General features: G+C 32.4%; 1 protein-coding gene across 10 annotated transcripts in view; it reads right to left on the bottom strand.

Annotated features, from left to right (window-relative positions):
- Positions 1 to 17,122, bottom strand: part of Pcm1 (pericentriolar material 1) — a 96,613-nt gene that overhangs the window by 54,712 nt on the left and 24,779 nt on the right. For 5 of the 10 annotated variants that reach the window (XM_071610438.1, XM_071610441.1, XM_071610439.1 and 2 more), the window contains 9 exons: positions 16,219 to 16,407; positions 12,279 to 12,456; positions 12,044 to 12,133; positions 9,664 to 9,770; positions 7,458 to 7,674; positions 5,234 to 5,438; positions 4,043 to 4,216; positions 3,427 to 3,581; positions 3,072 to 3,307 (listed from right to left, as the gene is read on the bottom strand). In XM_071610438.1, the coding sequence (XP_071466539.1) occupies positions 3,072 to 3,307; positions 3,427 to 3,581; positions 4,043 to 4,216; positions 5,234 to 5,438; positions 7,458 to 7,674; positions 9,664 to 9,770; positions 12,044 to 12,133; positions 12,279 to 12,456; positions 16,219 to 16,407 (1,551 nt within the window). The remainder of the gene's footprint in view (positions 1 to 3,071; positions 3,308 to 3,426; positions 3,582 to 4,042; positions 4,217 to 5,233; positions 5,439 to 7,457; positions 7,675 to 9,663; positions 9,771 to 12,043; positions 12,134 to 12,278; positions 12,457 to 16,218; positions 16,408 to 17,122) is intronic. The other 5 variants (XM_071610445.1, XM_071610447.1, XM_071610446.1 and 2 more) reach the window with 2 other exon arrangements.

The following is a 17,122-nucleotide window of genomic DNA, read 5'->3' as shown; positions in this document are numbered from 1 at the left end:
CAGGAGGAAATTGCAAGTTCAAGGTCAGCCTGGGCAACTTACCAAGACAGTGTCTCAAAATAAAAAATGCTGGGGATATGACACAATGGTAGAGTGATTTGCCAACTAGGCATTGAGGGCCTGAGCTCAATCCCTACTACAGAGAGAGAGAGAGAGAGAGAGAGAGAGAGAGAGAGAGAGAAAAGAAAAAGAAAAAAAGAGAAAGCTCACTGGCATTTCTAAATAGTGAAAAATTAGAAAAGTATGCGTTGGCAGGATGCTAGCTAGATTAACTAAAGTTAAGTTCCACTGATACTACAGAAAACTATGCTACATTTAAAAAGTATTATAAGTACTCTGTGTTAGGTATACTTGATTGCCTATATAATTATTTTTACTTCATAGTTATTTATATAATTATATAGAACAGTAAATGCTGAAGAGAGGTTTTCTAAGACATTGTAAAGTAGGGGAAAAAGCAAGCTATAAAATAATACTTAAGTGTATTATATGATTTGTAACAAATAAACAAAAGAAAATGATGTGCATTTTTTTGAATGATGCATACCAAAGTATACAAATGCAGAGAAAAGATCTAATAATATATAATTTGTAAATCTGTGTAAAGAAGTTGTGAATGAAAGTCAAGAGGGAGTTTACTAATAATGTATATTTTCTTTTAATGATGACAGCATACCCATTTTTTACTTGAAAATTCAAAGAAAGAAGCATTTCAAAAGAATAAAACATGAGTTTTTCACTCATGATGAAAACCATTTTTCTATACCTTTATTAATGTGGTTAATGTTAATGCTGTATCCTCCATAACTTTCAAGCTAAAACTCAATGAAAATAAATCATTCAGTTTTTTACCAGAGATGTGAAAACTGCTGATATTACCCTAAGTTATAGATATCACAAACAAGTTTTTTGGCCAAAAATCATAACACTACTTTAGAGTCTCTAAAATATTTCTATAGTGATTACATTACTAGAAAAAGTTTAACAATACATAAAAGATGGAAAAGATAAACAGGAATGATTTTAAAAGTCAAATCATTTTGGTCACTCTAGATAGATTATATCCATTCTAGTAAACTACAAAAGGCAAATAAGTCTTTGGACCATATTAGTTAATAAAGAAGTATTATTACTTACACAATTAGACATTCGTATATATAGACTACCTTTTACAATCTATGATTAGTAGTTCCAACTTTGTGGTTGGCATGGTGGTGCACACCTGTAATCCCACCTGCTCAGGAGGCCGAGATTGGGGGTCAGTGGTTTGAAGATAGCTTAGGCAAAACCCTGTCTCAAAAACTAAAAAAGCCAACAAAACAAAATAGGCTGGGGGTGTAGCTCAGTGGTAGAGCACTTTCCTAACAGAAAATTCCTGGGTTCAACCACCAGCCATGACTTGGGGAAAAATAAAAATCCAACTTTAGTTGGCTTTACTAGGATAAAGGGGTTTTTCTTCTTTACCTCAAATGTGTTGAAATCTCAGGCTCTGGTATCAGGAAGTCTAAATTCTGGTCCTGAAGTTGTATAACATTGGGCAATTAAAACCTCTTCACAAGGACTCTAACTCTGGATTGACTTGTGACTATGGGCCAGTACTTTTTTGTGGGGGTGGTGGTAACTGCGAATTGAACCCAGGGACACTTAACCACTGAGCCACATCCCCAGCCCTTTTCTGTATTTTATTAGAGCCAGGGTCTTGCTAAGTTGCTAAGGCTGGCTTTGAGTTCACAATCCTCCGGAGCCACTGGGATTACATACATGTGCCACCACACTCAGCTTAGGTTCTTAATTCTTCCTGATGTTCAATTTCCTTATTACGAATGTAGACGATTTATTTCATAGAATTATATGAAGAATAATGTAATGATGTGTAGACTATAATTGCTTGATTTAATCCTTTACTATCCAAACCAAGATAGTTTTGAAAATGAAAGGAGAAACTTGATAATAATTATGCCAGAAAAGAGATATAAATTGGTGTTTTCTCAGGCAAGCTAGAATATCCAGTTATAGTTAATATAATTTTCTTTGGTATAGAGGCTATAATAGATTTATGTGAATTCTAGTCTAGAGTAGGAACTTAAAAATATCTTCCAAAACTGAGGAGTTTTGCTCTTCCTTTATGTCATCCTCTTTTCACTTGGTTATATATATAGCATGTCTCAGAGAATGGATGATAGCATATAACAAAAAAGTATGTCAAAAGGTCTTTGGGAAAGGACCCCATGCCCTGAAAACGGTAGGCTGGATTTGGGAGTGATTGCCAGTAGTGACTTAAAAACTCAAAATTTAGGTAACCCAAGACCATAGAGGCCCAAAATACCCAGGAAGATACTAAGATTCAGGAGAGCTTCTGTCTCCCATGCTAGGTGGGAACAGAAACAACATGGGTTGTCTTGACCTGAACTCTTACATGTGGTGACTGAGTTTAGCTAGTCCAAATTGTGCTATAATACATGTAATATACACACCCAATTTTAAAGGCTTATCACAAAAAACAATGTGGAATATTTCATTAATAATTTTTAATACTGATTACAGTTAAAGTGATAATATCTGGATATACCAGACTAAATAAAATTTATTATTACTTTTTAACTGTGAAAAAAACCCTCTTCAATCTCTTTAATACCTATCTCATTTGAATGTTATAAAATCTACATAAGGCTAGTGTCATAGGCAAAAACAAAAACAAAATAGTCTGGTTTGTAAATAAAGCTATACTAGAAGACAACAATGCTTCTTTGTTTACGTAAGGCTGCTTTTGCACTGAAAAGTTGTGAAAGAGATTGTATACACTATAAAGACTGAAATACCTACTAATACCCCTCACAGATGTCTGAGGTATATTGGGTAAAATACTAAGCCTTGCATATAAGAAACAAAATTACAGTGGGGGATGTAACTCAGGGTACAGTGCTTTCTAGCATCTTTGAGGCCCTGGGTTAGATCCCTAGCACAAGAGGAAAAAAATGCATATCAGTATAATTATACCAACATAATTATTAAACACATACATAAACTTTATAAAGACTGTACTCACTATTTAGCAAACATGCAGTATTTACCTGCACCATAGCAACAAGATCTTGTAGCTGTCTAAGTTTCTGTTTTGCAGCCATAAGTCTATTAATCTTCTGTTCAAATTCTGCATCTTCTGGAGCCTCATCAACCAGACTGCTTCTATGACTAGACAATGAAGCTCCACTGACCCCCTCCTCTTCTGCTTCTTCCTCCTCTTCCTCATCATCTTCACCTTGAGTTACATGCATTCCCTGTTCTCCTTCTCTATTGTATCGACAATCTATTAAAAACATGTATCATTCAAATCAATAATTTTAAAATAAACTTGAGTATTAATAAAAAAAAATCCACTTCACAGAATAATATGGCAAAATTATCTGTAAATACAGTCAATCATACCTAAAGGAGGCATGTTTAGAGCTCTAATGTTGGCAGCAGATCTGTTGTTAATTTCACAATTAGAATTCACTGATCTCCCATCTCTATTATTAGAAACACACTGTGTATTACTATTACTATTTACTTCATTCCAGGTAGCAGCTACTTGTGGATTTCTGCAAGAAAGAAAACAACCTAAAGTTATTTAAGTTGTTTTTTTTTTTTAAGTTTCAGAATGGTAGTAAAACAGCTGCAAACTAAGAACACAATTAACTATTTTATTTAAGTTCAAACTAAATAATGTGCTTCTCTTTCCCATTAGCTTTTTGCATCTATGTTATTAGGAAATTTGTGAAGAAAAACATCGAAAATCAAAATACACCTAAAAATAAAGAAGTAGGAAAATGCTAAGTTAAATACCTCTTATGATTACTTGCATTTGATCTAACAGAAAATTTACTAAATTATTAAATAATTCCCTATTTTTCTTTATAGAGCAGGGATGATTATACTAATCAAAACAGTAGATTTGCAAGAAAAAAAGCTTAAATAAAAGGTAAATAGCAATTTATTAAGGTATTTTCTCCCCACACTGAAAATATTAGGTTTGAAAACCAATCTTAAATAAAGTTCTTACCGAATGTTAGTAACAGGTTCAGAATTTTCATGCTCAGAATCGTATTCTGACTCTTCAGTTTCTTCATCTTTTGTGTTTTCATTTACAGCATCTGTCATCATATCTGATGTTTGTTCATAATAATGGACTAATTCTCTTAATTCATTCAATCTCTTTCGAACTTCATTTAACTTCCTGATAAAAATATATAATATTAACACCCATCTTAACAGAACAAAAAAAAAAACAAAAAGCCCACACATTATTTTCATATAACAGCAGTCAGCACAAAAACATTTTATACCTAGTCAAATACCTAGGGAATCTCATGAGTTTAATAAGGCAATAAGTTTAATCTCAAGTATGGTTCCCTCAAAATCTCATGACTTTATTTTCTTGTGTTAGGAACAAAGGCATAAAAAATCCATTTCAATTTAATTGTTCACTTTAAGCAGGTATAAATGTTGACAGCTAAAAACTCATTGTCAAAAATACTTCTTGGTTTCTTTATAAGAGTCAAAAGCATGAAGTATTATATTAAATACTCAATTTAAATACAACTTCTCAGACAAATCAGCTATACAGATATTATTGAGCATTTACAAAAGATTACCAACTAGTCTACACGTAGAGATCTATAAAATGCATGCTATTTTCACCAAAATTAAATTTGTTGAATTTTACAAAGTGCCAGGAACTATGCCAAGGTTTCTTAATCTTTAAAAATCTTTATAAATTGAAATATCATATTCTATGCCATAAATACAATTCCTATGTGTCAATTAAAAACTGTATTTTAAAAAATTTAATGTTATTAAATATTAACCCTATTTTGCAGATGCAAAAATAGCCTTAGTAATGGTAAGTAATTTGTCCAGCGACATAGCCTTGTATGATATAATTTCAGACCTGAGCTCGATCATTTGAATATAGAAATATTTTAACTACAGTCCTAGCTATTTCTGATCCTTTCTTTAAAAACAAGAAAAACATCAGCTCACTGAAGTTACCTATTTTATAATGTCATATTTCTCTTCGATTATTCATAGAATGCACATATAATAAATTCCTTTTTACCATCACACTTTAGTATGCTTATTAAATAACTTTAGTTTCTCCAAAATTTTTTAACACAAAGGGGAAAAAACGCCAAGTTTATCCCCATTATTTAATTCTAATTTATGTGAATAAGGATTATAAAAAATATTTTACTGTAGTTTTTCAGTTGGGTTCAGATGGCCTTCATTTTCATTCTCATTCTGAGGACCTAGAGAAGCGGCAGGATAAGAAACAGATGATACAAGGCTGCTGTTGGACTCTCCATTGACAACTGGTACCAAGCCTACAGGAACAGAGGGGGCTGAAACTGTACTTCTCTGATCTCCACTTCTCTGTGGAGAGGCTGAAGAAGGCACAACTATAAAAAAGAAAAATATTACCAGTTACCATAAACAAACAAGGCACCAAGCAACTCTTATTAATAATATGCTTAGAGATAGACCAAAAAGTAAACATCATTAACATTTTAAATTTTATAGTTAAATTTTTGAAACTTGAGTATATATTCAAGTAATTTGCTTATTAATATACTCCACAACCAAACACATCAAAATACACACAGAAAATACATTTTTATATCTTTTACATTATAGTTACTGGGCGACTGGGGTTGGGGGAGTGGACAAGATAGACACTGATAAGAATCATGATGTTGTATTCTGGAAAAATAACTAGAAGAGTACTCTGCTAAACTTGGTTCTGGAGTTAACAGGTCCCTAGGTATGAAGTGCATTCATAATCTGCAAATCATAGGGAGCCCTAACTAATTAGGTCTTATGAATACCAAGATTGAGCTTTATTCCAGGAGACAAAGTAAAAGTGCTAACATGACTGTGATACATCTATACCATGAAATGCTAACTGGAAAACCATTTTTTAACTAGATAAAAATCAATCCTGTAAAGTCTTTGAACTAATCTAATTATTTTTCTGTCCACATACATCAAAGATATTTTATGCCTCCATGGACAATTAATGAAGACATAATCTTTGCGCTTCTACTTCTATCACTTCAAAACTACTGTCATTTCTCTTAAAAGGACCATCATTGTTTACTACTCACTTAAATAACACAATTACTATAGCTGGGTTCTAGTAGTCTTTTTACTCTATTCTTTAACCTTTCTAACTGTTGGTGCTGCCCTCACACTATTTTCCAATGGGAAAAAATGACCTATTAAAATCATTAGCACAGTACTACTTTCTTTATATGTATAAAACTGACCACAATGACATGAACACAACTTTCAAATTTTAAGTTTTTCTTAGCTTTTTTCACCTTTTCTTGTATAAGAAAGGGATTGGGATTATACTCTACTTAGAGGAAGAGGGGATTAGGAGAGATCAGGGAAAAGGAGTATGTTTCAGGGCAGAATTAGTAAGGTTCATTTGGAGGTGGCAGAGAAACAGAAGATGTGTAGAGAATAAAGAAAAGGACTTCAGAGATGAGATGTTTTTATTGCTTATCTTTAATTAGATATACCGGAATGTTAAAGAATAGAGGCAAGTTAGATTTTCCCCTACTGACTTCAATTTCCAATGCTTTACCCCTTATTACTGTTAGCTGTGTCTCCAGAGGCAGGATCCAGGTTTAAAAAGGTCTGAGGACAGCAACTGAAGACTAGTAACTAGGTTGGAATTAGAGTAGATAGAGTGTGCACTTTACATGCACAAAGCCCTGGATTCAATCTCCAATATCAAAAAGAAAAAAAAAAAATTAGAGAAGATAGTTTCTATAGTCACAGCTCTTTGATATGGCTATTTATAATATTTTTAAAAAATGAACTTAAGTACAGTAGTTATAAACTGGAGACTTTCTGCTCTAAATCATATACTACAGAAATTTTTCATATCTTTGTGTGTCTGTGTGTCTTAAAAACTAAATCTGCTTAATAGTTTCAAGGTTTTTATTTAATTCAAGCTTTTATTCTTTGCAGTTCTGTAGATCAACCCAGGGTTTCAAGCATAGCATGTAACACAGGCACTCTACAGCTACACCCGCAACCTATAGTTTCAAGATTTTTAAATCAAGGCACAAATTGGATTAGTACTTCCTTACAAAAACTCTTGCATACTAAAAAATGCAGTACCATGTTGAAGTATCAAATAATTACCTTCTCTTCTACCTTTCCCTTATTAAAATTCTACCTATTTTTCAAGGCCCAACTTTATTCTTTTTCTTTTCTGAAGATTCACCATATATTTGGCTTTTATTATATATTGACTTGTTACTTAAAAACTTTTTTCACACTCCAGTTTTATCTTCCTAGCAAAATTGTAAATTTCTGAGAAACTGTATTCATTTACTCATCAAACACTATTAAGTGCCAGCAGATACATGTTGTCTATATAGTAATGCTAAACCAGATTTACTTACATGATGAATTGTTCAGATGCTGATCTCGAAGTGTATGAAGTTCTCCAAGTAACTTGTCCATTTTTTGTTTCTTTTCCTGCAGCACTCTCATTTTGCTAAAAAGTTGAACTTTCTCATCAGGCAAATGATCTGAAATTGATGGATTCCTGCTCTGGGAAACCTCCCTAGTTAAAGAAAGACTTTCTGCCTGTCTTCTATTGTCTGGAACAGCTGGAGGCTTATTAAAAAAAAAAAAAATAGAATTAAGGCAATTAAAAGTTGCATTCTCATCTTAAAAATATTTTTTATAAGAGGTATCAGTGGGCTTCCATTTCTACTCCCAAATTAAATGCTATTTTCTGATATGCCACCACAACACGTAAATGATTTCATATACATATGTAACCATACGGTGGTCCTGGGTTCACTGGTTATCATTATTGTCTATATCTAAATAGATGTTAACAATGCCATATTTTACATAGAATAAACCTTCAAATATCTTTTTCTTATTTCTGCTTAGAACCACCATTACAAGCTTTTAATTTCTTAACTATCAAATTTTCCTACACTTTTTTGGGGGTGGTGATGGTGGTAAAGGGAATTGAATCCTGGAGTGTTCTACCTCTGAGCCATATCCCTAACTCTTTTTAAAAATTTTAATTTGAAATAGGGTCTTGAATTGTGACAGGCCTTGAACTTGAGATCCTCCTGCCTCAGCCTCCAGAGTATCTAAGAGGTGTGCCCAGTCGTGTGCCTGGCCAACTTTTTTTTTTTTTAAATTATGAAACATATCAAAAATGTACTAAGGCTTAGGGAATCATACAGTAGACACCTACCAGTGAGCCTCATCATATTTCCCCATATTTGTATCCATTCTTTTTATTTTTTATTTGGGGGGGGGGGCACACCAGAGACGGAGCTCAAGGGCACTCGAACACGGAATCACATCTCCACTCCTATTTTGTATTTTATTTAGAGACAGGGTCTCACTGAATTGCATTAGTGCCTTGCTAAGTTGCTGAGGCTGGCTTTGAACTTGAGATCCTCCAGCCTCAGCCTCCCAAGATACTGGGATTACAAGCATGGGCCGCTGCATCCAGCCTCATTCTTTCTACTTTTTAAGAGAAATATAACATCAAAGACACTAAGCTAAAGCTCTAAGTACTCTTCCCCAATTCCACTGCCCACTCCAGATGTAACCACAATCTGAAATTTGTAACAGCTATGTATGTATCCATAAAAACTTACACATTTTAAAATATAAAATAAGCAGTATCCTTCTTAAATTTATCAGTTTTCATTCATTAGCTCTATTTCATTTATTCAAATTACTATGCAAAATTTCATGGAATGTATATATTATATATACACATATATATTATTTATTAACTCATTTTGCTAGACATTTCTTTTGGTTCTGTTTTTTTGCTATTAGTACAATACTACCATGAACATTTCCTATATTTACCTCCTTGTAAACATCTGATTCTTTAGGGTAGATCATGGCAGGGTCATTAGAAAAAATTTACTAAATATTGCTAATCAACTCTCCAAAGTAGTTGAATCATATTCTTTTATTTTCACTTGATCAATCAGCAAAAAGACCGAAGAGACAATGCACCTTCAATTACACATATTTCCAGTGGAGAGGTATTAATTTACCCTATTTACCAAAGCCCACATATTGAAAATATGCATTTATATCATTATTTACAAAGTTTTCATATTATAACACTATTAATTCTCAAATTAAATTTAAGAACTTTCTTAAAATTGTTAGCAACTTTTACTTGAGATTCTCCTGTCTCAGCCTCCTGAGCCCCTGGGATTATAGGTGTGTATCACCAGGCGTGGCAAAATTGTTAGCAATTTTAAGATGCTCCAAGGACATTGACTTGAATCTAACAGAAATCTTATTGGTTATGACCTTATAGTCTTCTGGGGCAGGGGGTGGGGAAGGAAGTATTATCTAATAACAGAGAAAAAGAAAATTTCACTTAGCACTTCATTCAAAGTACATTTTGCTCTAATTTGGTGTTCTTCAAAGTTTAGTCTCCCAGAACAGCAGCAATAAAATCATGTGGAGAAAAGCCCACTCAAACCTTATGAATTCATAATTTTGGAGATAAAGGGACTCCAAATGTGATGTTTATGTTTATTAAAGTCAGAAAACCACTGTTCTAATGAATGTGATTTTAAAATCAACCATGCAAAAAATTGTTACCTGAGAATCACGAAGCTGATTATGAAAACGCTGAATTAAATCATTTAATTCTTCATTTAGTTCAGATGTTATACTGACTCCAGATAAACTACCTGTAGTTTCTCCAACTGAAAAAAAATTAATAACTATTCATTAATATAAATAAATCAAACATTTTTTAAGTTCTGAGAAGCTAAACATAAAGTGAGGGAAAATTCACCTAAAATAATGTGAATTAATTAACCTTCTTATTTATCTGCCAAATAATCCTTTTATTATAAGTGTCTGTCTATTCTAAAAATAAAGGACAACTGCAAAACTGTAGTATAGTGCCTCATCTTTTTCTGACCCAACATACAAGGAGTAATGGTGTTATAACCCAATTAAAAACCTGTGACTCAATGCATTAGGGGTGGAGCAGGTTTATCCAAACAACCCATCTTTATCTCTACTTCTAAATTTCTTTCTCTCCTGGAAAAATAAGAATTTCAGGGCTGACAATTCCACATATATACTCCAAACTCTACATGACAAATAAAGAAGTTACAGTCCAGTAACTAGTGTATACCTTGCAAAATACTCTTTCCCATGACAACTGTGCTGCTTCTCTTAAACACCAGAAGATTAAATAGTGTAACTCTGGCTTTTCATCAGTATCCCTCTGAAAAATCTCATACATACAGGAGCAAATCTATTTAAAAATACTACGCTAAAATTCTTTTTGTAGTATTGTATAAAATAAATTCAAATCCAAATTCCTATTCATTCTATTCTTGTTCCTTGCCTTGTGATAGTTTATTTTTTAAAAGATACTGTGTGTTTACTTAAAAAGGTTCATATTTAGAAATATGAAGAAGACCTCTGGCCTAAAATTCAAAAAGATCTGACTCTTTCTGTATAAGCCTAGGGAAAAAAGAAACTTTGATATAAAACAAGAATAAGAATAAAAGTTTTAGGTATGGTTATAGTTTGGATGAGGTGTTCCGAAAAGCTCAAGAAAGTTTCGGAGGTGGAATAATTGGGTTGTGAAAAGCTTAACCTAATCAGTGCACTTATTTCCCTGATACAGATTAACTGGGTCATAACTGGGTGGAGGAGGTGGGTAATTGTGAATATGCCCTTGGGATATATATTTTTCCTCGGTGGGTAGAGAAGTCTTTTTGCTTCTTGGTTCCATTTTTCCTAGCTGTCTTCCTCTGCCATGCCCTTTCACCATGATGACCTGCCTCACCTTGAGCCCTGAGGAAATGGAGTCAGCCAGCCATCTATGGACTGAGACCTCTGAAACCCTGAGACCCAAACAAACTTTTCCTTCTCTACATTGCTGTTGTCAAATCTTTTGTAACAGCAGCAAAGAAAGCTAACTAAAACAGGTACTAACCTACAATTCTATCATAATCAAATGAGATGATGTAAATATTCAAGATTAATGTAACTATGAAGGGAAGTCTTTAAAGTCTGATACTTCAAACTTTAAAATATTTAAAGAGTTACTTCTTAACTAGGATTGTCTTCATATTGAAATAATTTATTTTCCAAAATTATGTACTTTCTAAGTATAAATATAAATACAATGGTACCCTGGATTTTATGAGGAAAAATTAGTATAATTATTAATACACACAACATATATTATAAAAGTGACTTAAAAGTCATAAAGCTCCTCATGAAAATATAAAATTAAATAAGATATAACAACAGTGATCAGACAGCTGAGTTGGTAGGCTAGATCTGGAGAGCAGTATAAATTAACTCACAAAACAAGTAGTCTCGGGACGTAAGTTCACTAGCAAAAATGAGGTGCTCAAAGGAAAAAAAATATTAGAATGTAATGATAGAATACTCTATTAGGAAACATAATTTAGCCACTAGAAGAGTGTGTCATAAACTCATCACTTTTTACCCCCTAAATATACACAATTATTATTTGTCAATTAAAAATAATACTAAAAAAATAGCCTAACTGAACTTAATTAAGTAATTATCTTAATTTAACAACAAAAAAAAAATAAAACATTCAGGTGAAGGTAATGAGACAAACTACAATACTAAATACTAAACAATTCAATAAAACTTTCAACTAAATGATATATAGCTATGATGAGAAAAAGAAGAAATGAACATTTCTGAGTCTCAAGAAAACTAATATGAAATTATACTTGAAAAAAGCCAGTATACAAAATTGGAGATCTAATTGAAATAACTGAGCTACTACTAACATTAAATGGTAAAGTGCTCTATAAATTTATTTATGACCTCACTTAAGGTTTTTAATACTTCATTAAGAGGCAAACAAAGAATGGCAATCCTAGTTGAATAAAGTACAAAAACTGGAAATAAAAGCATCAAGAGCCCTATCAATCTGAGGCACAAAAACAGAACTACAGCCTGTCCCTTTTACCTCTTAAGGGTACTCTCTGATGAAAAGGAGAGCGAGCTGTCTGTCTGCATCGTACAGTATGATGGCCAGGAGTTGTCCCTGCAACCTTTTCTGCATAACCAGAGAAAAGCACAGGATAGGGTAAGGTTTCTAAACTAGTCAACAATCACAACCTGACTATATAATAACATCATCAACCTTGCAATGTAAGTGTTTATTGAGCCTTGCTTATAAAAACATATGAAGACTGTCATACCAGAATCATCCATCACAGCAATAGCTTGCTCTGCTTTATGCTGCAGAGCTAGAAGAGCAGCTTGTCGTCCCTGCAGAGCTCGCAGTTGCTCCTGCTGTTGTAACATCCTTTTTAATAAATCATGCTGTTTCTTCAAATTTTCTATCTCTTCCATAGGCTCCTGTTCAGGATCTCTGGCCTGGAAAATAAGAGCAACAATACTTATATCTATATTAAAATCCATTTTCCCCTTTTGACTACAAAAATGGCAATATATGTACATAAATAATACATTAGAATTAAATATGCAACCCTATATACAATTTTAGTAGACCTGAATAAAAAAGAATCAGAATAGAATGATAACATACAGATAGCCTGCCATGTTAAGAGTTAGGTAATTTCATAGTATAAGATCAGAAGCAATAGCTTATCATGAAGAGGAATTAACAAAAGGAAAGAAAGGAAAAAGACATACAAAACATAAAACCGAAAAACTGACAAGGGCAAGAGGAGTTACCTACACACACACACACACACACACACACACAGAAGAATGAGGGGAACCACAGCCAATAAAAAATTGAGAACAGTTTAGACTGGGTTAATGCCCAAAAAGACTCTGTAAAAAGGCCAAACTAAGAAATTTTCCGCCCCACTCTTGGAAGTGATGCTACAAACACAATGCAAGACTCAGAGGCTCTGGCAAGAGAATGAGAATGAGAAACACAATGCAAGCCTCAACACCTTAGCAAGATCCTGTCTCAAGATAAAAGAAATGGGGATATAGCAAAGGGGTAAAGTGCCCTTGGGTTCAATTTCCATCCCTAGTACCAAAGCATACAAAATAACACAATACAATACAAAAAAAAAAAAACCCTCAGACAACAAACCCACTAATTTCTTTCTAACCAAGGACAAAAACTTTAAAAATAAAGTTACTTGATAATTTTATGTAAAAAGGCTTTAATGTAACTGCATCACATTAGGCATATAAAACGCAGAAAATTGTGTATTTCGTATCATACCATTACATTTTTTTACTTTTAAATTATGCCCATTCAGCTGAGTCTGAGGACATAAAATAGAAGTAAATACTTACAAATTCCCCCAAAATGATAGGAAGTTATCATCCTGCCTAAAAGTAAAGTAAGAGATTAAACAAGCAGCACTGATAAGAAACAATCAACTTTTAGACATTAATTTTAAAATCATACAAAATGTAATCCAACAAGAAAAAAGAAAAGTCAAAGATATGAATTTAAATATAACCCCAAAACAATCATTTTTAAGATAAATTATGCATGAAATATATATCAGTATTTTTTCGTCAGTGATTTACCATAATTTTTTTAATTTAAAAATTCTATGATTTTACCTAACATTTACATAAAATATTCACCTTTGTTTTATTTAGGCAATTTTAAATTTGTCTTGCTAACAAATTTTTGTTGGAGGTTTTGTATATTTTAAATAAGAGATCCTCGCCCCCTCTATAAAAAAGTTCAATGATTTAAAAAAAAAAACCATACTGATCTACTTTCCATATGTACACCTGAATTCTGGACAAATAATGGAGAACAACAGATGGCTCAAAGTAAGTTTCTTTCTGGCTGACATCCCTTCCCAGTACTATGTAAATGCCTCTTTTCTTTAACTCCCCAAATAGAATGTGCATCAGTACTGTGACTAAGAATGCGTAACTGTGAAAACATTTTACATATGTGACTAAGAAATAAAATAGGAAATCGACTTATGATAAAAATATTTAATGTCCACATCAGAAGAGCCTGATCAGTGCCATATCTACTTATTCTGGACTATTTCTAGACTTTATGAACATAGGACAGAAGTAATCTATAATCTTGGTTAGCCTGCTATTTACTGAAGGCTTTTCTATTGTGAATTCCTAATAAACTACAATCCTTTTCAAAGTAACTACTATTTACTCAGTTTTCTGCCATCCTACACAAGAGGAAGGATGTTATTTATATTTATATATTTATTTAATATATATTTGTTATTTATATTCATCCCTATTAAAAATTCATCTTCTTAGTTCTGGCATATTTCAAGACTTTACGTCTTGGGAAAAAACCTGAAACACTAGGAATAATTGTCAATAGTCCTCTCAGATTTGGTAAAAGATCATTTCACAATAATTTCAACAAAGATGTTAGTAAAATGTAAAAAAAAAGACCAAAAAAGGTACAACTACAACAATTTTCATATTTTTCATTAATCCAAAAATGAACTTCCAACAATTTTTTAAGTTTGTGGAATTCTATCACCACTTAATAACTTTTGTACCCATGTAAATAACATTTCAGACAGATATTTACAAAAGCTGAGTAAAAGGGAAGGAATGCTGAGAATAATAGATTCTGTTTAGCAGAGGAAAAAATAAAGTCAAATGTTGGGAATAAATTTTACCCTAGGAAATTAAAATCATTTTAGGAACTGAGTACTAATAAAACCACACTAGGATGACCTTAAGAATCAAGGTAAGAATCATAATTTAAAGACAGTCAAATTGTAATAAACTCCAAATTCACTTACAAAAATAATTTTCAAAGAAACTTAAGAATAGAAAAGAGTTTTCAACAACACATTATGGGGATAAAAACAGAGCTAAGATAAACTAGACTGTACTGTCAACTCTCAAATTTTGTCACTATTCAGGATAAAAGGAGACAAAAATTCCAAAGGATATTATTGTGGTTCATGTTCACTTTCTCCTCTTCACTGCTACTAGTTTTTAAAATAATCACCCACTTTACTCCTCTGTTGGGGCACCATTTACTTAATTAACACTTTAAATTGCAAGATCCCCATAACTGATTTCAAACTGTGTCCTCGAAGTCTACAAAACCAAACAAAAAACACAAACTGCCAAAAATCTAGAATTAAGTTTTGTGATTTTTCAACAGTCATAAAAAGAAAATATAAATATCTACAAAATGGAAAAGAAAGATCCAGTTGGAGATAATAAGCTAGTAATAAAACATGAAATTAATATTGTATATACTCAATTATTAAAACACTTTGCTCTTGCAAAAGGATATAAATACTTCTATGAATGATATGATATTTTTATCCAAACTGTTTCAGGTGGAACTACATAAACTTATGTTCAATACCTTTATGCAAATTATAGAAAATTAAAAGAAAGAACATTTAAATCAAACACTGAAAGAAACCCAGCAAAAATATTAATAAACAAGTCTACTACATAATTACTTTTCCTTAAAAAAAAAGGTTTCCAATAAAAACAAAAATATAAACAACTATAAAGCTTATCATTCTTACAAAGAGAAGAAAGCTAGTAGCTTGCTCAATTTTTTTCTTTCTTTTTTTTTTTAAAGAAAGAGGAGAGAGAAAGAGATAATTTTTTTAATATTTATTTTTCAGTTTTTCGGTGGACACAACATCTTTATTTTTATGTGGTGCTGAGGATTGAACCTAAGGCCCCGCGCATGCCAGGCGAGCGCGTTACCACTTGAGCCACATCCCCAGCCCTCAATTTTCTTTTTCTTTAATGAATTACCACAGAAAATAAGACAAAATGCAAAGTATCATAATGCACAAACACTAATATCAGAAACAAAAGGTAACTGACTAATAGTCTGGATTTAAGAATGTTAGGTATTTTGAGCCTAGATAACAAAAAAAAGGAAATCAAATTACACTTTAAATCCTTTGTTAATGTAAATTAAAATCAGCTGCCACATATAATCCATGGGAAGGTATATAAGAAAGCAGAAAGAAATAAAAATGCAGAAAGAAATAAAAATGCTAAGGGATAGCATTTTACCAAAGCAAGTTACAGTATAATAATTAACCATATTAATAATTTATGTATTTAAGAGTAATAGCAAGAACAGAAAGCAAATAAGGAAAAGGAATATGAACAAAAGAGGTGCTACTTAGAGACTTCCCAAGTTAATATTGTGAAGTATACCTTTGAGGGAAATCCACGTTTTCGGCTATATTTCCTATTAGGCCTCAGTTCCCTGTCATTCTGAGGAGGTCTGTCACCTTTCCCTTTTGGACTTGTAGTAACGTCAATGTCTGAAACCTGTTCTCGTGAGGCTGAATTCCCTAGTTTGTCCTCAATGCACGGCCGAATTCTCAGACTAAAAGATGCCTCCTTTATTAAATAGTGTAGCATATTAATTTCTTAATACAAACTTCTGTTTAACATATAAGCCAGTCTTTTAAATAAACACAAAAGTTACCCAGTTCATCTTTAAAAAAGTAATCCACCCCCACTCCGAAGTGGCAATAAAATCAATCAGAACTTTACATTTTTTTAGACTAAATTGTTACTTATTATAATTAATAAATATCATATCCTAGCTACACAAAGCTGTTAAAGCATATTTTAACATTTATCCTACAACATATTATTAAGCAATTTCCATAATGTTATGGCTTTATGTTATTATGCAAAAAATTCTCATCATGGTAAATACTTCAAAAATTAGAATATAAACTATAATAATCAACTATACCATTTCCCACCCCTCTCCAATAAATTTTTTTATCCACATTGCCCCAACCCTTCCATTTCTGCTGGTATGTAAGGAAGAAATTATTTCCAGCACCACTGTACATAGAAAAACTATTTCCCCATAGTAGAATCCATTCTTCAACAACTGTTTGGATCAAGAATTCTGAGCATTTCCTGGTGAAAGCAAGGTAGAGAAAAAAAAAAAAAAAACAACATTCAAATTCCCTCTTCAAATCAGGAAGGGCAGGGAAGAGAAAGGAGGCAGATAAGAAACTATGCAGGTGAATACTAAAAGGAAACAAACTCTCAAATTCCTAATGCTGAATGGTATTTTGGAACAAATCTCAAAAAC

Source organism: Marmota flaviventris, chromosome 3 (genome assembly GCF_047511675.1).
Source record: "Marmota flaviventris isolate mMarFla1 chromosome 3, mMarFla1.hap1, whole genome shotgun sequence".
Classification (NCBI taxonomy): domain Eukaryota; kingdom Metazoa; phylum Chordata; class Mammalia; order Rodentia; family Sciuridae; genus Marmota; species Marmota flaviventris.
The sequence above is the reverse complement of the archived record's forward strand: the minus strand, read 5'-3'. Positions and strand labels throughout refer to the sequence as shown.